The 23,102-nt window shown below is 41.6% G+C and overlaps 1 protein-coding gene across 2 annotated transcripts in view; it reads left to right on the top strand.

Annotated features, from left to right (window-relative positions):
• The window catches only part of GIGYF2 (GRB10 interacting GYF protein 2), a 76,617-nt gene extending 56,932 nt beyond the window's left edge, over positions 1 to 19,685 (top strand). For both annotated transcript variants that reach the window (XM_083741778.1, XM_083741777.1), the window contains exons 13-28: positions 1,638 to 1,797; positions 3,561 to 3,727; positions 5,007 to 5,098; positions 6,644 to 6,751; positions 7,394 to 7,494; positions 8,027 to 8,127; positions 8,438 to 8,596; positions 9,682 to 9,840; positions 10,250 to 10,486; positions 12,380 to 12,502; positions 13,583 to 13,798; positions 13,904 to 14,112; positions 14,548 to 14,702; positions 15,218 to 15,378; positions 17,244 to 17,391; positions 17,985 to 19,685. In XM_083741778.1, coding sequence (XP_083597904.1) covers positions 1,638 to 1,797; positions 3,561 to 3,727; positions 5,007 to 5,098; positions 6,644 to 6,751; positions 7,394 to 7,494; positions 8,027 to 8,127; positions 8,438 to 8,596; positions 9,682 to 9,840; positions 10,250 to 10,486; positions 12,380 to 12,502; positions 13,583 to 13,798; positions 13,904 to 14,112; positions 14,548 to 14,702; positions 15,218 to 15,378; positions 17,244 to 17,391; positions 17,985 to 18,052 — 2,364 coding nt within the window. In that variant the 3' untranslated portion in view covers positions 18,053 to 19,685. The remainder of the gene's footprint in view (positions 1 to 1,637; positions 1,798 to 3,560; positions 3,728 to 5,006; positions 5,099 to 6,643; positions 6,752 to 7,393; positions 7,495 to 8,026; positions 8,128 to 8,437; positions 8,597 to 9,681; positions 9,841 to 10,249; positions 10,487 to 12,379; positions 12,503 to 13,582; positions 13,799 to 13,903; positions 14,113 to 14,547; positions 14,703 to 15,217; positions 15,379 to 17,243; positions 17,392 to 17,984) is intronic.
• The last annotated feature ends 3,417 nt before the right edge of the window (positions 19,686 to 23,102 follow it).

Raw genomic sequence — 23,102 nt, 5'->3', positions numbered from 1 at the left:
CGGGACAGCGGAGACTTCTCTGCTGTTTCTCCGCTTTTGAAGGCAGGCGGGGGGGAGCAAAGACTTTCGCCCTCCGCCGGCCTTCAGAAGAGGTCCTGGACTTCTTCTGAGGGCTGGTGGTGGGCGAAAGTCTTTGCTCCCGACGGCCAGCATTTTAAAAGCGGTCTGGGATAGTGGGAAAGCGCAGCGCAATTCCCTGCTATCCCAGACCGCTTTTAAAATGCTGGCGGTGGGGAGCAAAGCCTTTCGGCCCCCCGCCGGCCTTCCTGGACCTCTTCTGAAGGCCGGAGGGGGGCGAAAGGCTTTGCTCCCCACCGCCAGCATTTAAAAGAGGTCCCCGGAGATTTCCCTATGGGCTTTCTTCTTGCGAAGCAAGCCCATAGGGAAATTCGTCTTGTGGAACGACTCAAAAACGGAAAACTCTTTCGTCTTGCGAGTTTTTTGTTTTGCGAGGCGTTCGTCTTGCGGGGCACCACTGTACTTCAGATAATCAACTTAATTTTCATTAAAACAGTTTCAACCTGTATGTTCCTGCCATCTCCTTCTCAAACAAAAATGGAAAATTAATATTTTTGTTAATTAAAGAAGGGGAATTCCTGTTTTCTAAAATTAAGTTGAATCTATCTTGTATATTTGTGTGGTATGCAACTCCAGTAGGTTAACTTTGTGAGTACTAAGTGAATCAAGTTGAAAAATGGACACACACACTCCAACATTAATATAAATAGATAATCACCTGACTTCATTCATGAGCATTGTGACAGAATGTGTGTACGCAGTAGAGAATATGAGAGTCACCTCATGCTGCTGATACTCAAGTACAAAATATACACACACTGTATTTCCCCCTTCAAAATACACATGAACAGAGGGCCAATCCTTTTGCATGTCAGTCACATATGTTTTAAGGGTAAAGCATTGATATGTACAGATGATCATCTTCAGAGCCCTTCCCTGTCTGCTGATTTTATATAGGAGCCCTTCAGTGTAAAAATGGCAAATAAAAAATGAGTGAAAATGCAGACTGAAAAAGACTCTGAACATAGATTCTGAAAATGACTCCAGAAACAATTCTTCGTTTTCCAGTAGTTTGAATGTTGCTTAAACATGTTGCAAGAAACTTGAATTTCTAAAGACCAATAATTTCTTGTAAAATTCCAACCACGATGTATACAGACATCATCATTACAATTATTACAATTAATCTATTAACCACCATCTCAAGGTGATTTACACGTAAAATAATGAAAAGCAGTTAAACACAAAAGCAACAGAGACATTTCAAACAAGACTAAAAACCCAACATGCAGACACTTGTGATAAAGACTCATTTATCAATCTGGGAAAGTCTGTTGGAAGGAAAAATATCCTCAGCTGTTTCCGGAAGCTGACCATCCTTGCTGCTTACCAGATAATAAGACTTGCTTCCCAGCAAGCAGTTCTGCCAAGCTTTATTATCTTTTTGCATAATTATTTAAACTTACTTTTTCATTCCTTTGTGTCTGAGTCCACCAACCATGATGGTATTATTCATAAGGCTTTCTGCTGAATTTCACTTTATTCCACCGACGGTGTGTAACCTGGCAGTAGTAACCTCAGTTGTTCTTAATGTGTCCCCCCCCCCCCTCTTGCTGCAGCAAGCAGAAAAAATGGTGGCATATTTGCAGGACAGTGCCCTGGATGATGAAAGGCTAGCAGCCAAACTTCAGGAGCAGAGAGTAAAGGGTACTTCAGTACCATTACTCCATGAGGCCATGCAAAAGTGGTTCTACAAAGATCCACAGGGAGAAATTCAGGGTAAGCTTTCATCCTTACCGCTTTTTATTTTTATTTCACTGGAATGTTGTTGTTTTTTAGTTATATGTGCACTAAAAAGGGTGAGACATAAATAAAAGAAAAAGAAACACCACCCATGTAGAAGGCAAAGTAAAGGGGGGGGAGGGGGGGAAATCCATGTATACTGTATACTTTACAAAGTTGTTATTGCACTCCATCAGATATTAACCTATTACAGTATTTGTAAGAATGGATTCCAAATATCATTGAATCTGTCCGTGGCAAGTCTGCGTTTATATAAAAGTTGTTCATATGTTGCGAGTTTGTATAAGTCTTCCACCCAATCGTAGAAGGGAGCCGCATTTTTATTTTTCTAATTCATCAGTCTTAGTCTTTTTGCTGTGGTAAGGGCATGGAGAATCCACTCATATTGTCCCTTTGTAAGGTTCTGTGTGCTGGGTATATAATTCAAAGGGATATTTTGCTCTGTAAATGTAAGATTGTTCCATATAGTTCTGTTGATAGTTTCAGTTACCTTCTGTCAAAAATCTTTCAGTATAGCACAATGAAAAAACATGTTTTAGAGAAGCATTATCCCTGTTGCATCTCCAACAGTTAGATACCTTAGATAGCCCTTTTTTAAACAAACGTAATGGGGTCCAGTATATTCTAAATATTATTTTTTGTTTTTTGAGCCTCAGTTTAAGGTCCAGAGACACCCTTGTTATAGCACTTAACACAGATTCCCACTCTGGGGTCGAAGTTGAGATCTCTAATTCTTTTTTTCATTTCTCCCTCAGTACCTGTATATCAAATTGGTTTGCTAGTGACATATTATATATGTTGATGGCCGGGCTTTTGTTGTGTAAGAATTAATCACTTGCTTCAAATATCTCTGGGGTCTCTCTGGCTGTAAAAGCTGCTGGTCTGTAGATGGTGGTTAGCAAGTTTTTTATCTGAAGATATTGCCATTGAGCATTTGTAGGTAATCTGTATTTGTCTCTTAAGACAGAATATGTATAAAATTCATCCTCTTCGTTTATCAGCTGTTCAAACGTTAATATACCCAAATTCATCCACCTCTTCCATACAACTATTTCTTTCCCAATTTTTAAAGACAGGTTTCCCCACAAAGTCATTTGTTGTGGAAGAAAAGGTCAAATTTATATTTTCTGGACATGTGGTGCCATATCATTCAAACTAATCTTATTGTTTCAATAGCATCTTGAGTATTCATGTATTTAGACCCAAGTGCTACCCATCTTTCTAAAGGTGCTACATAGGAATATTCCAAAGAAGCCCAATTTGGACAGTTGTTTTTAGTTATGGGTCTCCAGAATTGTATACCTGACAGTAAATATGCTTGGTGATACAATTCTAAGTCAGGGATCCCAAATCCTCTTCCTTTTATTGGTATTTCCATTTTTTGCATAGATATTCTTGTAACTGAAGAGCCCCAAAGGCATTTTCTAAACAAAGATTTAATTTTATGAAAGTATTTGCTTGGTATGTAAATTGGAATTCCTCTTAAGATATAAACTAGTCTGGTATTATGTTTATTTTATTTCACTGGAATATTAAGGGAAATTACAATACACTGCCTATGTACTTAGGGTGACATCAGAAAATGTCTAGCTCTGTAAGTAAGATGAAGACACATATGGCACATACATAGAGCAGTCCCCCAGATACCAGGCTCTATATGGGCTGTGACTGTTGGGTGCAACACTCAGGAGAGGTTTCACTCTTGTCTTCATGGATTTCATCCCTTGATGATTTTGCAGGTCCATTCAGTAACCAAGAGATGACAGAGTGGTTCCAGGCCGGGTATTTCACAATGTCACTGTTGGTGAAAAGAGCATGTGATGAGAGCTTCCAGCCACTTGGAGACATCATGAAAATGTGGGGCAGGGTTCCTTTCACTCCCGGTCCAGCACCACCTCTGCATTTGGTAAATATGACAATGTGTAAAACAGTTAACATTAAATTAGAAAGTTAAGAGATGCCAGTTTTAGGGTTTTGTGTGCTTTTGTGCTACCAGGCGCAGAGCAGCAATGACGTTTAGAGAGACTGTCTGTATGTTGAACATATACTCTGAGCCGCAATACAATGGGCTTTCCATACAGGAAGGGAAAAGTGCTTACTGTACCTAGCAGTGAAATAGCAAAAGCCCTCATTGCTACTGGTTCACTTACCTAAAAGCCTTTGAATGCTGCTTCAGTTGGATCTGGCTGAACTGCTTTCTATGCATAGCAAATTGCAGAAGGAAATTACAGTAAGCCACAATCAGTAAAAGGTAGCTCCTACTGAGGCCCCTGACCCTTACTCCTTTTTTCCAAGCATGTTACTAGTTGTGGTCCTCCTGACTTGTTGGTGTAGTCCAAAGGTAAATCTGAAACGATCTTTGAATCAGATTTGTCCTTGAACCAATTCTGCTTAGCAGCGAGAATTCTCCCCAGCAACAGGTGTCTTTATCTAGGCATGTCTGGGGGAAGAGAGATTCAGTGTCTGCCTTTGTCTATAAGAGTCTCTGAACCTGTCTCTCTAGCTGGATTGCTGCAGGGAGCAGAGAGAATTGAAATCTCTGTGTATTGTTCTGTTTTATTTATGTAGACCAGTAGTGATATAAAGTTATGCAACTTGTAATATAAATAAATATTTGAAGAAGAACTGAATGGGTGAGGTGTTTATTCCTTCACGGGCATTCACCGATAGAGAGCTGGACTGCTGCCGCTGTGAAGACACAGGAAGACTTTCTGGGTAACTCTGCTGTGAGATAGTAAAAGGAACCCCAAAGGATTGGAGCACACACACTAACAAGCCTGCCTTGCTTCTGCCGCTGTGGCTTGATTTAGCATGTGGCACACAGCTTCTCCCTCTTTCTTCATATCTGGGAGAGGTGAAGTAGGAAAGCATAGGGCCTTCCTCGAGGTAGAGGAGCATGTATCTTATGCACTGGGGATATTTGCTCCAGTTTCCTTTGCCAAGGAATGGTCCCTAGACACAGTTTAACTATATACACCCCTTTATTTTCCACTTCACACAATCCTTTATACTTTTTTTTTACTAAACACAGCAATCTGTAAAAATGTTGTTCCATTTAACAACTTTTAATATAAAAGGTATTTCGTAATCATAATGTTGTAGGTCACTGTAATCAGAGTTGTACATATGCGCATGCATCCTAACATTTGATACAAGTTCAGCTATCGATTTGTTTACAACCACAGGGAGAGTTGGACCAGGAACGACTGACTAGACAACAGGAATTCACAGCCATGTACCAAATGCAGCACCTCCAGTACCAGCAATTTTTGTTACAGTAAGTTTACATCAGCGGTGGCTAACCTTTGGCCCTCCAGATGTTGGACGATAATTCCCTTCATCTCTGATCATTGCACATGCTGACTGGGGTTGATGGGAGTTGGAACAGCATCTGGAGCACCACAGGTTAGCATCCCCTGGTCTATATAAATATTTGTCAATGGCCATTTTGCTTTGTTTAAATGATCTAGAGCAGGATAGTCCAATTTTTCATACTAAGTGGACAGCAAGACATCCCTGTACATGGCAGCTCTTACTTCTTCTCACTGCCCAGCCACATACCTCCCCCTGAGTGGTGAGTGGAGGAGGAACAACAACAGCCACTGCTACCACCACCCACTCCATCCAAAGTCCTCTGTCCCTGCTGATGGCATATGCCCCTATCACCTAGCAGAAGGAGGACCCATTATGAGACAACTTAAACTACTCAGCGGCAATTCCGCCAGTTCACTTATTGTTGCTGCTCCTTATCTCCAGCAGTCAGCCTGCTTACCTAGAGTCTCCCTCTGGGTGACAAGGAAGAGGAGTAGGTAGGCTCACAAAATTTCTCCTAGATAGCTTGGTTTGTCTTGCACCAGCCTGCTAGTATAGGGCACATGCTGCCCGTGATGGTCAGGACAGGGAATGAGCAAGAAAGTGTGAGGAACAGTGGGAAAGTGGTGGCTATGACAAAGACGAGCTTTGACAGATGGTGGCAGCTCTTGATTCAAGTTGCTCTTTGTCACAGTTACCATACATCAGTCATTACTTTCTGGTTCTGTGGACAGCAGTATGTCTACTGCAAGTATGTGGGCTAGGAGTTGAGAATATAGGATCTTGTTTTTTGTAGGTCAGGTCTAGCCAACCTGGTGCTGGATTACCACTCTCATCATCCCTGGCCATTGGCCATGCTGGCTGGACTGGTGGGAGTTGTGGTCCACAATATCCAGGCTTCCATTTTGGTGTTCTTCTGTTAATAGCCTATTTGGTTTCTATTCTGGGCACAGAGAAGGGATGGAGCACTTTATTCCTCTTCCTCCAGCCTGCCTGCAACTCCTGGTTGCTTAAGGCTGCCAGCCTAGTGCTTAAATAATAGGCTTGGAACCTCAGTTACCTTCTGCTGGCAGGAGTTTTTCATGAGCAGACTTGCTCATGGGATGCTCCTGCCAGTGGAAGGAAGAAAGTGACATTCACTTATTTCCCCTTCCCCCTCCATTCCCATGTGTCCCCTGGAGGGCTTGTGGGGTAGAGAGAGTTGGCTCCAGTAAACTCCTTTCCCACCATCATGATCCTCCATTCAGTGAAAACCTTCCATGAAAAGGGGGAATCCTATATGACAAAGGGATAGTTAGATCCAATCTATAATTTAGGTAAATGTTGTGTGTCACTGTTTTGAATAGCCACTTCAAATGGCAGTTTCTTATTTTTTGGTGGGTGGGTTCTGGTTTGTACTGATGTGTTTGAATGTCAGTTGTGGTATGAACTAGCAGCTCTTTTCTTTTCTGGGTTGTTATAGTCATTCTGTAACTAAGTAGAGCGTACTTTTCCCCATTCTCTTTTCCAGACAACAGTATGCCCAGGTAATGGCACAGCAGCAAAAAGCAGCTCTCTCATCGCAGCAGCAGCAGCAGCTGGCTCTCCTTTTGCAACAGTTCCAGGCACTTAAAATGAGGTAAGAATGCAAGTTTCAGCTATTTTCACACATTATGCAGTAGTAAATCTAGTACTTTGAAAGTAAACTTCAGGCCACCTACCATGAATGGTTTCCTGAGAACATGTCTTTGGAAATGTTGGCATGCACATAACTGTCATGTTCATACTTCACATTATCAAAAGGGCATGTAATATAACACTGAATATAATGTATAAAGTGGCCCCTATAGAGTCTACTCATGATAGTGGTTGTTGAATATATAGCACTCTGTTTATGCCTGTTCAAAATTGCTTCAAGTCAGTGTCACTAAGACTGTGAAATAGATCTGTTGTCACTTTGTCCATTTATGTTGGTTGTATTTGTCATCATCTCATATTTGTTTTCATTGAAGCCTGTTAATTTACCAGAGCAAAAATTTTCATTCAAATTCTGGTCAGTATTAAAGAACAGTTTTGTGCATCTCAAGAGTTCTGGATTTTGCTCAGCAATGTTGGAATTGTCAGGAAGTTATGCCCTAATATCACTTTAATACTGGTTCTGAAGAAGAGGGAGAAAAAAGAGAAGCATTGTATTTTAAAATAAAAAGAAAACACCCCTGTGACCTCTAAGTATAACTAGCATTTTGATGTAGCATGTTGAATCTTCCTCTTTATATTCCAGGAAAGCTGAGCAGAACATAGTGACTCCTGTAACAAGGTCTGTGTCAGTGCCAGACACTGGCTCAATTTGGGAGCTTCAGTCAGCAGCCCCACAAGCTACAGGTACGAAACAGTGTTTTGATATTGACTACATTCAGACACAAAACAATCTGCCCTGAAATGACATCCAAATGAATGTCGCTTACAAACCATGGTTTGTGAATAATTGCCAAACCAGGATCTGAAACTACATCTTGAGAAAACTATGGTCGGCTCCTGGATCAAAGCCCACAAACCATGATTTGGGATGCTGCTGTTTTGAGAGGTACAGATACAAGTATAAAGCAGATAAAAGACAAAAGCTGTATCTTAGAGGCCTTCAGTGGTGGTCTCTTCATTCTCATTCTTTCTGTCAGCACCCTCATTTCTACCTCCTTAATTTATGCCTAGCTACACATCCTTAGAAGGCTTCCCCTCCCCTACTTCCTAAAAAAGGGAAAACCAAAGGTACACAAAAGAGGTCATTTAACCGTCTTAACGATCAAAACATATAGTGCATGTGAGATTTTTTAATTACCAGTGAATTTGCCTGGGTGCACAGAATTCCTAGTTTTTTGGCTAGCCTTAATAGCCTACATTTCCCCTCTTTTTGCAGTCTGGGAAGGAAGCAGTGTCTGGGATCTCCCAATCGACACTACAGCTCAGGGACCAGCTCTAGAACAGTTGCAGCAGCTTGAAAAAGCCAAAACTGCTAAGGTAAGAAACAGTAGAAACCATTCCAGTTGCAGCTTTTCATTTCATTTCATTTATTTTCTGAGTTACTGTGACATTCCTTATACTGATTTAGTGTAATTGCCTTATACTGTACTGATTTAGTGTAATTGGGACACAACTTACTAATTCTTAATTGGGCTTTTTTAAAAAAAAACCAACAAGGACACAGATTAGGGAAGACCAATCAAACTGGTAACTGTAGAAGAGGACGCTGATGAGAGTGATTATAACTAGCGGGAATAATGTGCTAGTTGAAGAGGTCTTTACTTCTACTGTTACTTCTTTAATTCAGCTAGAGCAGGAGAGGAGAGAAGCAGAACTGAGGGCCAAAAGAGAAGAAGAAGAGCGGAAAAGACAGGAGGAGCTACGGAGGCAACAGGAAGAGCTGATCAGGAGACAAGAAGAAGAAAGAAAAAGAAGAGAAGAGGAGGAGCTGGCGCGCAGAAAGCAGGTGACATCTCAAATACATAAATTACTATTTCAGTATCTTTAAGAGAACACATTTTCTCATTTCCCGTGAAGGAAGTTGGATAAGTTTGTTTCCTGTTCCTTCCACCTTTTAAGTCCAAAGTGTGTTCAGTTTTTCAGCTCAATCATACATGTTTATATTTTGGAGGCCACCATGGGGATTTATTTGAAGGATGTGCAGAAATTGCCCATAATAAAGAAAATACATAAATAAATAAGAATTTTATTTAGGACAGGTGGGGGAAGTATGGTCTATGTTATGTTCCAGGAGCTCTTCCTCATAGAAGTGCAGAGTTGGAAGGGACCCAAGGGTCATCTAGTCTAACCCCTGCAATGCAGGACATGATCCCCCCCCCCCAGCCTTACACCCCCAGGAAGAGAGCAGTTAAAGAGGCCTCTTGCCATTGCAGCAACTCCATGGTTCTGTGATCTTCAGCACCATCCCCTGGCTACTGCCAAGGGCAAGGCTTATCAAAACCCTATTTTTCCCCTGAAGGGACCCTATTACTTCTAAGTTGCCTACAACAACAGGAGGCAGATTGTATTTTTGTATTAGAACACTTTTGTGAATCGGGGGAGACACCTGGGAAAGGACTGTTTAAGGACTCTGTCTGTTTATCTTTAGCAACCAAGCATGTGTCTGCTCTAGGCTTAACAGCCTCCAAAGCAAGCACACACATCACCAGCAGTCTCAGACTTGCCTTCCAGGAAGGCAGAAGTATTCTTGGGGTGGGATGTTAATTTGGGGAGGACCTGGGTGATAATTTCAGGAAGGGGGAAATTTGATTTTGGGTAATCTCTGGGTTGGGTATTAATTTGGAGAGCAGAAAGAAAGAGAGAGAAAAGAGGATGACCCTGCCCACTGCTGACTTGCACCCCCAAAGTGAAGTCAGCCCCTGTCCCTATGCATTCCCAACTGCTGTCGTTTCATTTAAAAGACCTCTGGCTTCAGGTCAGAATCAGAGCAGCCAGGTCAGGGGACCCTTACTATCCAGCATACCATAAATAGGAATTTAAATGCACATCCACACTTTTAGCTAATTTCATTCTTTTTATTTCTGTGTGCAGGAAGAAGCCCTAAGGCGGCAGAGGGAACAAGAAATTGCACTAAGACGGCAGCGGGAAGAGGAAGAACGGCAACAGCAAGAAGAAGCACTTAGGAGACTGGAAGAGAGGAGAAGAGAAGAGGAAGAAAGACTACAGCGAGAAGAGTTGCTTCGTAAACAGGTGAAAAGAAGGGAAATATTTTGCAATTTAGACCTGCAAGAATCAGAGGCTGGTTCGCACATGTATGCTCACTTGTTGACTACATCAAGTGATAATGCATAAGTGAATGAGCCGTTATTAGATCAAACAATGCAGAGGGACCTCTCATTTTGTTTAAGACTCTACCAATTCAAAATGGTCTTAAAGTTTTGGAATTCTGAAACAAAGTCACACAAGGAGTTTTCATGGCTGTTCTGGGGCATTTTCTAAAGCTATATTTTATCAAATTGTTGTATTCTAGCACAGGTTGCATTCTTAGAAGCAAAGGATTCTTTGCAATCCTATGTATCTTGAAACAAACAAAAAGGAAGCATTTTAATCTAGGTTAGTCCACTTTAGAGACTCTGCATATTTTTTCTGTTCTGGGAAGGAAGAGGAGGCTGCCAAATGGGCACGTGAAGAAGCAGAGGCAAAGCGTCAGCTAGAAGAAAACCGGCTGCGCATGGAAGAAGAAGCAGCCCGACAGAGGCATGAAGAGGAAGAACGAAAACGTAAAGAGCTGGAACTCCAACGCCAGAAAGAAATTATGAGGCAGAGGCAGCAGCAGCAGGAGGCTTTACGCCGATTGCAGCAGCAGCAACAACAGCAGCAACTTGCACAGATGAAGGTACTGATTCTTCGTAATGTTACTCTTTTTCTCATTGCCATAAACCCACTCTCACAAGTTAAGCTCACAGCCAGCAGAGAAGCTCTCTGTTAGCTGTGCTAAAATTTACGTGACCATTGCCAGAACCTGCCTTTTAACGCTCTTGGAATTGGGCACCAGAAGCAGGAGATGGGCAGCTCTAACTTCAATCAGTGACATCCCAGTTTGTCCAGGTTATCTCTTTACTGCTCAGTGTACCTCATTGTACACTGCTTAGAAATTACAGTGCTAAGTGATATTTAAGTTGTTGAAATTAATAACAAATAATAACTAAAACATGAAAGTAGCATAGATATGCAAATCTCTCTAATTTACAGAAAAAATTAAGATTTCCTTGACACATATCATAATTCCTGCCCCTCGCCCTGCTCAGGGTGTGCATTTCTGTCCATACCTATAGATCTGAGAAAGTACAATGAGGAGCAACTTGCCACCCTACCAAAAATGTATATAGGTGCACATATCCTGAGTAATGCCTCATTTTTAAGCTAAGCCCTTCCACAGTGCTACCTGGAACTATCCTTCACCAAGGATAGCCTGACTACTGTAGTCCATGTTGCATTCCTGAGGCTGGATTATAGTTGTACCTCGGGTTAAGTACTTAATTCGTTCCGGAGGTCCATTCTTAACCTGAAACTGTTCTTACCCTGAAGCACCACTTTAGCTAACGGAGCCTCCTGCTGCTGCTGCGCCGCCGGAGCACGATTTCTGTTCTCATCCTGAAGCAAAGTTCTTAACCTATTTCTGGGTTAACGGGGTCTGTAACCTGAAGCGTATGTAACCCGAGGTACCACTGTACGGCAATGCTCTCTATGTGGGACTGCCCTTGGTCATGCTCCAGAAGCTTCAGCTGGTATAGAATGCAGTGGCCAGACTGTTGGTGGGGGCAAATAGCCCACAACATGTGACACCATTGTTAAAACATCTGCATTAGCTGCCCATCTACTACTGAGCCAGGTTTAAGGTCCTTTTGTTAATTTACAAGCCCCAAACAACTTTGGTCTGGGGTACCTTAGCAACTGCCTGAACTTTTATATCTCAGCTCATTCACTGAGACCATTAGCAGGAGTGTTGCTGGTTGTCCACTGAATTGAAGACAACTCAGCTATCAGTGACTTGACATCATAATGGCACCAGATGATTTAAAGGTGGGTGCCCCTTGTCCCGCTGCCAGAGTTGACCAGCAGGGGTGGGGAAAATAATGTTCTGGTTCATTGGGTAAAAAGGTTCTCCGCTCCTGATTTAGAGCATAAAACTGGGAGTAGAGAAACCTGGATTCAAATCATCACACTGTCATGAAACTCACTGGATAAACTTGGGCCAGTCTAATCTGTTTCACCAGGTAGGTGTGAAGATAAAATGAAGTCAGTACCATGTACACAGGTCCTGGGAGGATGAGCCGTATAAAAATGGAGGCTGAAGCTGTTGGTGTTGAATCGCATGGGTCTCTGCATCAGACTTTTTAAAATGCATTTTTTATTGTTTCTCCATGCTACTACTGCCTTTTTCCCTCAGCTGTTTTCCTTGCTTCATTTCCTTTCCTTTGAATAATTCCCATTTCATTCACAGCACAGTCAGGTGCTTGAATCTTACAATTATATTGCTGTATAAATTATGACTATTGTTGGTACTATAAAGATTAATTGGAGGTTGGGTACACACCTGGCAGGAAAAGGTTGCAGTTCTACAGTACAAGGAGACAAAATAAAGATTGTGGTATATTAGCAGCTTTTGTGGCAGACAATAACAACTGTTTGCATGTTTTTGAGTGGCTGATCCAGCATATATCCTGATGTATTCACTCTTTCCATTAAGAAAATTTAAGTGCTGTTTCTTGTATGTCTTTCCTCCCAGCTCCCTTCTTCTTCAACATGGGGTCAGCAATCAAATTCTAGGGCGTCTCAGTCCCAAACGACGTTATCATTAGCAGAAATCCAGAAGCTTGAAGAAGAGAGAGAGCGGCAGCTTCGAGAAGAGGTAAAATTCATAGTTTGGAAAAGAGGCTTTAGGTTGCTGCTGAAATAGAATAATCAAAGTTCCTTGCCATTACACCGTTATGAAAGACATATTCTTTCACCCATTGTGAAAGACATATTCATCTGGTGACCTCCCACTACTTTCTGCCTTTAGACAGCCTATGGCTTGCTCATTTGTGTGCAGTTGTGGCTTGTCACTGCTAGGAGTCAGTGTGACAATTTCTAAACACTTAATAAGCTTAACCCAAGGTACCTAGGAGGCTTTACACAGCTCATTCTCACCTCCCTTCATGGAACACAGCAGTTAAACCTTGAAGTTGCCAATTAAGCATAGTTTCCTGTACCATCTGAGCTGCGAAACTACAGTTACCAGTTTTAGAACAAGGCAGGCTCTGAAGCCAACTTCAAAGCATTGTTAAAATCCTAGTTGGTTTTGAACCTGGTAACTGTGATTTCCCAGTGATGAAGTAGAAATTGTGCTTAATTGAATATTTTCTGAGTATAACTGCTGTGTGCTACAAAGGGAGAAGAAGGAGAGCATAAGCAGGCAAAAAGCTTCCACATGTCTCATTTTAATAAACCCAAGTTATAATTGCCCAAATATTATCATAGTCTTAGATTACCAAGACTGAAAGAGCAGAGATTTTCATAATCTAGCCTCCCCCCTTTTTTTTTGCAGATTTGCCTGGTTTAATGATACAATGTTAAAGACATAGAAACGTAGTTAATATAAATGCTAATTCTACTGATTCTCTTTAAATGTAAAGCCTAAAATTAGATTCATTGCCCATCTAGTTTTAGTTAGGAATTTAAAAATGAGGGGCTGGGTAGAAAAGTAATTTGTTCTATGAGTAATGTTTGCTTGACTGGAAAACAAGCAGAATATGAAAGTATTTGTGTCCAAGTGCACTTTCCAAGACCAGAGACTTTGATCAGTGTGTCTGAGGCAAATTTCAGCACCCTCAGTGAAACACATACCTACTCAGATTTATCCAGCTTTGAGGAAAATGTGTGGAAAACAGTAGAAGATAATCAAGTATACATTTAAGAACTGGAATGTCCTGCATTGACTGTTTTCCAGCAAAGGCGTCAGCAGCGTGAACTAATGAAAGCCCTCCAGCAGCAGCAGCAACAGCAGCAACAGCAACAAAAACTGTCTGGCTGGGGAAATGTTGCCAAACCTGCCGGTACTACAAAATCCCTCTTGGAGATACAGCAGGAGGAGGCAAGGCAGATGCAGAAGCAGCAACAGCAGCAGCACCAGCAACAGCAAAGCAGGTCCCGCAGCAGCACTACAGTGAGTACAGCTAATAATAATAATAATGATGATGATAATACTCTTGTTGTATCGCTTTTCCTCTGTTGGTGATAATAAACAGTATCTCCGTTACTGTTGTTCCAGCAACATTCTAATCTACACACCAGCATTGGCAATTCAGTATGGGGCTCTCTAAACACGAATCCTAGCAGCCAGTGGGCATCAGACCTTGTCAGCAGCATTTGGAGCAATGCCGATACAAAAAACTCAAACATGGGATTCTGGGACGATGCAGTCAAAGAAGTTGGTCCTCGTAACGCAACCAATAAAAACAAGAGCAATGCTAGCATCAGGTAGGAACTAGGATGCAGTGAGCTTCCCTTCAATTCATTGTAGAGGCTCAGGCCTGTTGCAGGGTCTCTAAATCATTCTTCTGTAGCCTTTGCCAACCTTGTGACCTCCAGTTGTCTTGGCTACACCATCCCTGACCATTGGCCTTGCTGACTGGGATAGATGGGAATTGTCATCCGAAACCTCTGGAGTCTTGTGGATGGAACCTTTCCACCAAACCCTGCTGTGTGCTGTATCAGTGCAGCCAGGATCTCTTATGGTTCCATTCCTTCTGTTTTCTGTTAGCTCCCATCTCAGTATACTTTCATATTTGTGATTTTGACAGAAGGCAGAAATGTTTGTGAAGCTGCTTGAATTTTCTAGTCTTGTATACTTTGCATGTTTTTTCCTGATAACCTGTGTCTCTCCCTCACACACTGCCTTTTTGCCTGTCTTAGTAAATCTATAGGTGTTACAAGCAGGCAGAATAAGAAGGTGGAAGAAGAAGAAAAGCTGTTAAAGCTGTTCCAGGGGGTTAATAAAGCCCAGGATGGATTCACTCAATGGTGTGAACAAATGCTTCATGCACTCAACACAGCCAACAACTTGGATGGTAAGCAGTGAAAAAGGAGTGTGAAAGTTTCTAACACACTGAGAAACTGCATCATAGCTGCACATTATCATGTGATGCATTACTGCACATTGTCCAAAATTGTATTTAGAAGCATTAAGGAAGATGGGGAAATTGCAAAAGGTTTGGTATCCCCAGTATTCTTGAGAATTTAAAAGTCCTGATTTTACACAGACCAGGGCTGATGCTACAGTTAATATTTTATTTCCTGTTAAGTTGTACCATAAGGCATACACCATTGCTAAAAAGTTAGATTAAATAGGAAGTGATCATTAGGAATCCAGCAGAGACTGTTGTCTTAGTGAGGAAATTAATTCATCCCATATCTCAGTGAATAAGGAGAAAGGGCTCTCTGTTTTCTTGCAGGTAAAGATAATACTGTATTACATAAAGTTTGTAAGGAAATGTATGATATTGAAAAGCTCTGGATTTTTTTTTGCTTATGCACCTATAGGCTTTGTAAGTATCTCGTGATTTGTCTTCCTTTCCGGCTGCAGTTCCCACATTTGTGTCCTTCTTGAAGGAAGTAGAATCTCCATACGAGGTCCATGATTACATCAGAGCCTACCTTGGAGATACCCCTGAAGCCAAGGAATTTGCCAAGCAGTTTCTTGAGCGCCGTGCCAAACAAAAAGCCAACCAACAGCGGCAGCAACAGGTTCGTGCTTCTGTCTTTGGAGAATATTTGCAAGCAAATTTCTGTGATTACTAGAGAAAACACATCTGTCTCTCTGGTTGATGTAGAGTTTAGCAATCTGTTTTGAAACGAGGACAAGCTTGACTATGGAATGGTTTACAACTGGGGCAGGGAACTCCTGGCTCATAGACTGGATGCATCCTAAAATACAAAATACCCTTCCAAGAAATGCTGTGGGCACTCCTGTTGAAAGATTGCCATGTGTACTATCACTGTGACTGTTGTCTCTTTCTCACATGCTCTTTTCTCTCTCACTGCAACTTAACTGAATAGATTTCTTCTTCCAGTCCCTCCCATGTTCTGACCTGAATTTTAGAATCCCAGGAATTCTGATGAAGGGAGCTATTCTGAGTACCTGGCTGGAAGCATGATTCAAAGCAAGGGATGCCCGGGGGGGGGGGGGAGAGAGAGATATCACTGAGTTGGGGGAAACTCCAGAAATGGCAGGATTTTCCCTAGGCATGGTAGGCTGGGCAAAAATTTGCGGGGGTGGGGGCATGTTGTTTGGCTGAGGTAAGCTGCCCTCAAGTGTTCCTGAGAAAAACAAGTGGCACTGGCTGAATGACAAAACAGGCTGCTAAGAAGCTATTAGCTCTTCTTTTTGGATCCCTCCAATGAAACCTAAATTCAGTCTCTCAGGGCAGACAGATGCTCCAGATGGCCACTTCAAAATGTTAGGCAACCACCTCAGAAACAACAACTATCTAACCATCAAAACAAAAACTCTATCCCTATGACAGTGCACTCCTAGACAAGCTTACTTGCCTAGGATTGTGGCCTTAATGTTTATATACAATGCAGTCCTAAGCATATTTATTTGAAAGCAAGTCCCCTTATGGTCAATTAAACTTACTGCCTAGTAAACGAGTGTAGCATAGGGCAGGTAGGGCAGTACAGGGAACGTGGGATGGGATGGAGTGAGGTGGCATGGCAGAGAGAGAGAGATGCAATGCTGAAACTCCACTCGGTTGTTGGAATTAAAGGCTTTATTCCAAACTTCAATACAGTGTCCAAACATAAGTTGCAAAGGCAGGAAGCACAGCAGAGTTCTAGACACATGGTTAGACTTAAACTAAGACCCAACAACTGAGATGCCCCTGAACTCTCCTTCTGAAGAGCAGGACAGGTACCTTCATTTGTGTGATCAATGTACCAAGGCTGGGAATGGGCATGCAAGCAAGCAATCCTCCAAGTGGGCTGAACGTGTGAAGTCTGTTTGTGCCAGCACAGTTGTCTCCATGTTCTTGGTTTATGGAAACAGAGATGATTGAGCCAATTCACCATCAAATATGTTGCTCTGCACTGCCCCTGAAAGGGATGACTCTTCAGTGGTGCCAGAGCCCTCGTCAACCAGCCAAGACTCTACATTGGGGTGTCCAGTGGCACTGAAGTGGGGCGTTCTTCTGCCAACCCACTTGGATCTCCTGGGTCCTCATCACCACTTCTCAATCCACTGGGTCCACCCCCAGAGTCATACTGCACCAAATTCCCAATCTCTTTCCATTCCCCATCAGACCACTCCCTCTAAGACATCTCCAAGGGGCTTGTGACAAGGCTCTTCATAGAGAGAAGATTTCTCACCCCTTGCTTATTAGACAGCTATTGTGTTGTATTTGCAGCTGACCTTAAAATCTTCTGTAAGAATAGGGGTATGAGAGTGAGGGTGTGTTCAGGTAATTAACAGAGATATCAGCAAGTGTGCTAAACAGAAATGTTACTGGTCTACTGCCTATGATTGGGACAGTGGATCATTGTTATTTTTCTACTCTTACTGAGTGCACAAGGCATGATTCCAGCTTGTAATACGTTATTTATTTGTGTTCCAGGATTCTGTGTGGGGGATGAACCACAGTTCACTGCATTCGGTCTTTCAGACTAATCAGAGCAACAACCAGCAATCCAACTTTGAGGCAGTGCAGAGTGGTAAAAAGAAGAAGAAACAAAAAATGGTTCGAGCAGATCCCAGCTTGTTAGGCAAGTTTTGTGGTACATTAAATAAATGGGGCAAGAGTCAGAAGGGGAAAATAAAAGCTAAGATTCCAGAATCAGGGATGGCTGCTGGGTGCTTTCTTCCCCTCTTAGCTGTAGCCAGATTTAGGTGTTGCCTGGACATCACCACTCCAGCTCTTACCTCTGCTTGCCCCATCATTAGTTAGTTCCATTCACACTCAGATATGTGGGGGGAAGACAGGCTAATAAGCGTTGAAGGTTTTGCGCATGCCTGTCAGTCTATTTTAGTCTTGATTACTAGCCCTCCCCTTTGCTCGTTTTGCTCTTGTTTCTCAAATTGCTAGGAAATGATTAGCAGATTTATAAAAGATGAAAATTTCTTCAATATTTGTGTATAACTTGGGGGTTTATTGGGAAGATTACTCACTCATGCTTTTATTGTGTAAATATCCTTAAAGCAGGAGCTGAAAGCACTAGAAAAAATAGCTGGATTGATGGCAGGTGCTGCCTTCAATATTGTCTTTAATATATATGGATTACTTTATGAAGACATGTAAGATCTGGGAATAAGCTGTACACATCTGTGCACTAAGAAATCTGTCTGTCTTGTTTTGCAGGTTTCTCTGTCAATGCCTCTTCAGAGCGGCTCAACATGGGAGAAATAGAGACTTTGGATGACTACTGAGTATATGCAACTCGCCTGGCTTTTCCTGTGTCCTGTTAACCATGCATTCTCCACTGCTGGACAGAGTCTTTTCTATCTGCTGCAGCAGTCATCTTTGCCTTGCAAATGGATCACAGAATCAAATCATCTCAGGCTGCTATTTCTAGCCTCAACCAAGCCCTTTTCTGCCCAGGATTGCACAACCACCTTCATTTTTATCAGCCTCTGGTTCTCTCTTCTGGATAGGTGGGAAAGAAGATTCATATATGAGGCCGAGTGCAAATCACGGTGCTGTGATTTCTTCTCCCAAGCTATTTGTAAAGCCATTTGGAGGTCTACATATGGTAGCTTCCTTTCCTTCTCTTGTCATTCTCGTCACATTTAACTGGTGCAATCATAGTGGAGAGCTCATGGTTAACAGATGTAATTCAGAACCAAAATGCCACGCAGATACTGACTTCCATGCTCCATCAGGGCAAAAGATGCCTTCCGAACCAGGAAGTGCATTCATAACTAGAACTGGCAACAGCAGGGAATGGTGGTGGTGGGCAGCATTCAGCTTGGATTGGTTTGGCAATGCACATCCCTGCCAGGCCTTCTTCAGCACATTGAATTTGGAGGAGTTCAAGTCTGTCTTCATTGGGTAGTGATGTCAAAGATGCTGGAGTTCATGCTTCAGCACACTCCAGCCTTCCTGAACAATTGGGGACTCAAATTGTGGGAGGAGGCACACATCTTTTCCTTCAGGCTGATTTTCTCCTTTAATTATACTTCCTCCAAAGTGATTGGGCCAGTTATTTTGGACCCTTCTGCTGTGAATTTGTCTCGTTTCAGAGACGCATAGGATCTTTACCATATGTATCTTCACCAGTTGGTTTTTTTGTGGGAGTTGACACTACCTTTGGAACCTGAAATCGAGCCAGATTTCATCTGGTCACACGGGATGGTGGTTCAGAGTTTTGTAAGTTCTGCAGCAGCATTAACGCCAAGGAACAGGGAGCTGTCGTCTTGAAAGTGAAATAAATGAGGCAAGGAATCTGAGCATTGGCAGAGTCTCTTTATAAATATCACATGGAGGGGGATAAAGCGAGGTGTGCTGGTTTTTACTATATAGTACACTCTCCCATTACTTCCAATCCATTGTGCTTATATATTTATGTAATCCACCTTCTCCATTCCTTACCCCAGAATGTTAAAAAGTCTGAAGTGGCCATTGCACTTAGTTCTAAACCCCCACCCTCCACGCTCCCACTTGCACAGGGCTGCAATGTGCCCACGGAAGTTGTGCTGCTGTATGAAGACCTTGGTCTGCCATCATCGCCTGAAGAAGACAACTGAAGTTGCTCCAGATCAGATTAATTTAGATTTTATTTCTTTTGATTTTCTTCTCTCTTACCCCTCTCCCCCACCCCCAACGTGTACAGTAACTCTTACAGAGACAGCTGCAGATTTGTATATAGTTTTTGGATCTGGTAGCTCAGTGAGGCTAGGTGCTGTCACAGATCTGGTCTCCTGATCTCCTTTGCTTTGTAAACTTACAAAGGGGGGAAGGGGGTAGTTAATGTTTACAGAACTTTAAATTCCCTCGGAACTCTTGCTAGTATGGGGGTAATAAAAAAGAAGAGAGAACTTAAATAAAACCTGGTTGTATTAATACCTGAGCACACATTGTTTGCTTTTGTCAAAGCCAGCTTTGGCAATCCTTTCCGGTGCTAAACTTGACCTGGAACTCTACCAGTGCCTATTCCATCAAGTAACAATCAAGTACACAGGACATGGAGGGACAGCAGCTGCTTTATTTCATACCCTTGGAGGAATGTTGGTGGTTTTGCTACTTGATAATTTTAGAGGTGAAAATAAACATCAGTTAAGTTGAGATTGGAAATGTTCGACAAATCTTCACTCTTCCCTTCTTTCATCTGCGGACACATACCCATTCATGTTCTTGTGTTGTTTATGCAAGAGGACTAAGCCTGGCTAGTTCTTTTTTAAGCTGTAAACATGTAAAAAAAAAAAAAACATTAATAAGCCCACTGTGAACAAAACAGCAAGTGCTATACCAACCCCAACATTTTTTATTTTTTTTTGCAAACCAAAGCAATAGTTCTGTAACCCAAGCCGAGAATACACTGGCCTTTAGGGACAGAGGGGATTTTGTGTGGTTCTTAAATATAGACATAGGCAGCTTGTTTCCCATTTTTCCAAGAATAGTTTTCATTGCTTCTTTTGTGTTTTCAAAATAATTACACTGAAATATGATGATGGGGTGAAGGAAATGATCAGTGACCCAAACCAAATGAAATTGATCAACCCCTAAGTGTCAGGCTTCCTATAAAACATTTTAGATATCTCACCTGTATATTTTTCTTCTCTTCCCCTCCAGTATTTATAAGTTTACAACTGAACATCTGTCTTGGTCATCTATTTCTTAGAAAACCATTGAAGTGTAGCTTATTTTGTACCATACCTAAGAACAAGGCCCTGCTCTAATAGCCACATTTTGTTTACTTGGATAGGAATAATTTTGGGCTGTAGAAGAATTTAAAATTCATGCTAAATCAAATTTATTCTAGTAAAACTTCGCAGCAGGGTGGGAGATTGTAGGTAAGAACACAAATGTGCCTTATTTCAAGACCTTTTTCGTACATAAAGCATCCTGTAATGTAAATGCATGGACATGTTGTAAGTTGCTTGTGTGAGCAGCTTCTCATGGGATTTGAGCAGATTTTAAACACCCAGAGCAACCCTTCCTTTCAGGGTATCTACAGTGACATGGTTAAAACCAACCAAATATGGTCAGCTGCTTATGTAAGTGCCTTAACATGCTGAGCTGAGCTTTACACATAGTTGTATTGCAGGCGATTCCCTCCTAGGTCTCCAACATTGAGGAATTGAACTCTCAATTTTGTAGGATTGCTATTGCTCACACACATGCACAGCCTCTGACATGATGGAATGGTATCACAATATATTAATAGCTTTTTCAGAAGTATCACTTTGCTGTAAAAAGAAGAAAAGAATGGTCTGTGTCACATTCATTGACATTTTAGAAAGGATGGGTATGTGGTGATTTTGTTTGCTGATGGTGTACGTTGGTCTGGAGTCAATCAGTGGTAATTTACCACAATGGGAATAAAATCACTTGGGAGGCAAGGTATAATGGTTTCAGATTACCATTTGCCTTTCAATAATTTAAGCATAACGAGGCTTTTTTAAGTGCATTGTTTTGTCACTTAACATTTTCTCAAGCAAAACTTGTAAAAGCTGCTTTGAGTACACATTAATGTAGAAAATTGGGGTATAGATTATATAAAACCCCAGTGTACATGTAGCCACTTGGAACACTTTGTATTGTCTTGTCCAATGATGGCGTTGGTTGGAATTGTACTGTATTTCTGCCCCTGAAATCCGTGGAAATGGGAATGACAAGTTTCTCCTTACTATTTGAGAGGACAGTGCAGCTTACTGTTGGTCATATGCACAATCTAGGCAAATGGTTGTCTGTGCACGCCCATCTATAGTGTACTGCCTGTGTTAAAGATTTGCTTAATGGTAACTTAATGCAACAGTGTTGTGCATGGGAACAGCTTCATAAATCAAGGCATTCTTACTGTGCTGCCAAGTGGTAAGGAAAATCTTACCACTCCCCTGCTGCCTTGAATTTCAGATTAGGTTCAGAAATGCAAGATTATCATCACTACTTTGCAGGGCATTGTTGGCTGGCTTACCACGTGGTTATGTCCAAAGGGTAAGATAAAAAAATCACTTCAAATTGTTTGTTTAAAATACCATGGTAAGTGCAGATGTGACCATTTGACAAGGAAATACAGACTACCAAATACAACACGGGCTTGCCAAAGTGGCTCCATACACAAAATGGAAAGTTATAATTTGGTGAATGACCATCTGTGTTTACATTAATAGCTCTATTTGTTCCCACTGTACTTTCATACTGTTGTGTGCACTGGAAAGGTATAATGGTATTCCTGTGAAATACATAAGAGTAAAATGAGGTGCACTAGATACTATTTAATCTCAGGATTTAGGAAAACCACATTCCTGTTAATTTGGCATGCAGATGTAATGGAAAACGTTTTCACAGTCTCTGCAAAATTCTATTTTGTAGCATAGCTCAGAAAAGCCATCCCAAAAGTTCATATGTGACACAGTGCAAAGTATTCTGATTGACAGGCTCAGTGCACATAATTATCCTGTCAGAAAATAAGTTTTGATTGATGGAAAGAACAGTAGACATCTGTCACCTTCCAAAAATTCTCCCAGTCACACTACTTCTTCATTGTACTGCAGTGCGCAACTTTTATTATAATCCAATACTTGATCATGAAACAAACTACACAATTTGGGTTTAATATAATAGCACTGTTGCTTCAAAAGGGGCTGGCAGCCTTTTAAAGAACAAGCTGGAACTCTATATATCAATGAGTTTGTAGTAAATATAAATAATGAAGTAAATACTGACTTTTCTAAAAGCTGCCAGATGTAGTTTCCCATCTACAAAGATACCTCTAAACAACAGTTTAGAACCAATTGTTTTCACAACTATAGCAGATAAAGTTATAATGTGGTTGCAGATTGGTTCTTGATTTCTCTCTCTTTCCCCATCCCCTTTTTTCAAAAATGAAAAGGGACTACAGTTGCCCCGGGAAAGAAAACCATTTGAATCGTTGGCTTGTTTTTCCAGTAAAATGCTCTGAGCAAAGATGTTTATGTTGCAGTTTGAATGTAAACTTTAGGACAAACTTGTTCGTTGCTGCTAAGGATTTCAAAGTGCCCAACTACTATTGGATGCTTTGAGATCACATGTAAACTGGGCACTGTAGCTATTCAACCTGAAGTGGTTTGTCTCTGGAAATGTCCCCCCGCCCCCCGGTCTCTATATTTTAAGTGTTCATTCAATAAGAAATACTTAATCAGTGGTGCTTCACTTCAAAGTGAATGTGTGCAATCATTAGCCTATCAGTATCTCAAAGCAACAGTGAGTGATCTCTGAAATGTTCAAGTCTTTGTTCAAATCTTTCCATGTCTCTGGCAGAAGAAACTGTTCAGTTGT

The sequence above is a fragment of the Podarcis gaigeae genome (assembly GCF_964106915.1).
Source record: "Podarcis gaigeae genome assembly, chromosome: 5".
NCBI classification, from domain to species: domain Eukaryota; kingdom Metazoa; phylum Chordata; class Lepidosauria; order Squamata; family Lacertidae; genus Podarcis; species Podarcis gaigeae.
The sequence above is the reverse complement of the archived record's forward strand: the minus strand, read 5'-3'. Positions and strand labels throughout refer to the sequence as shown.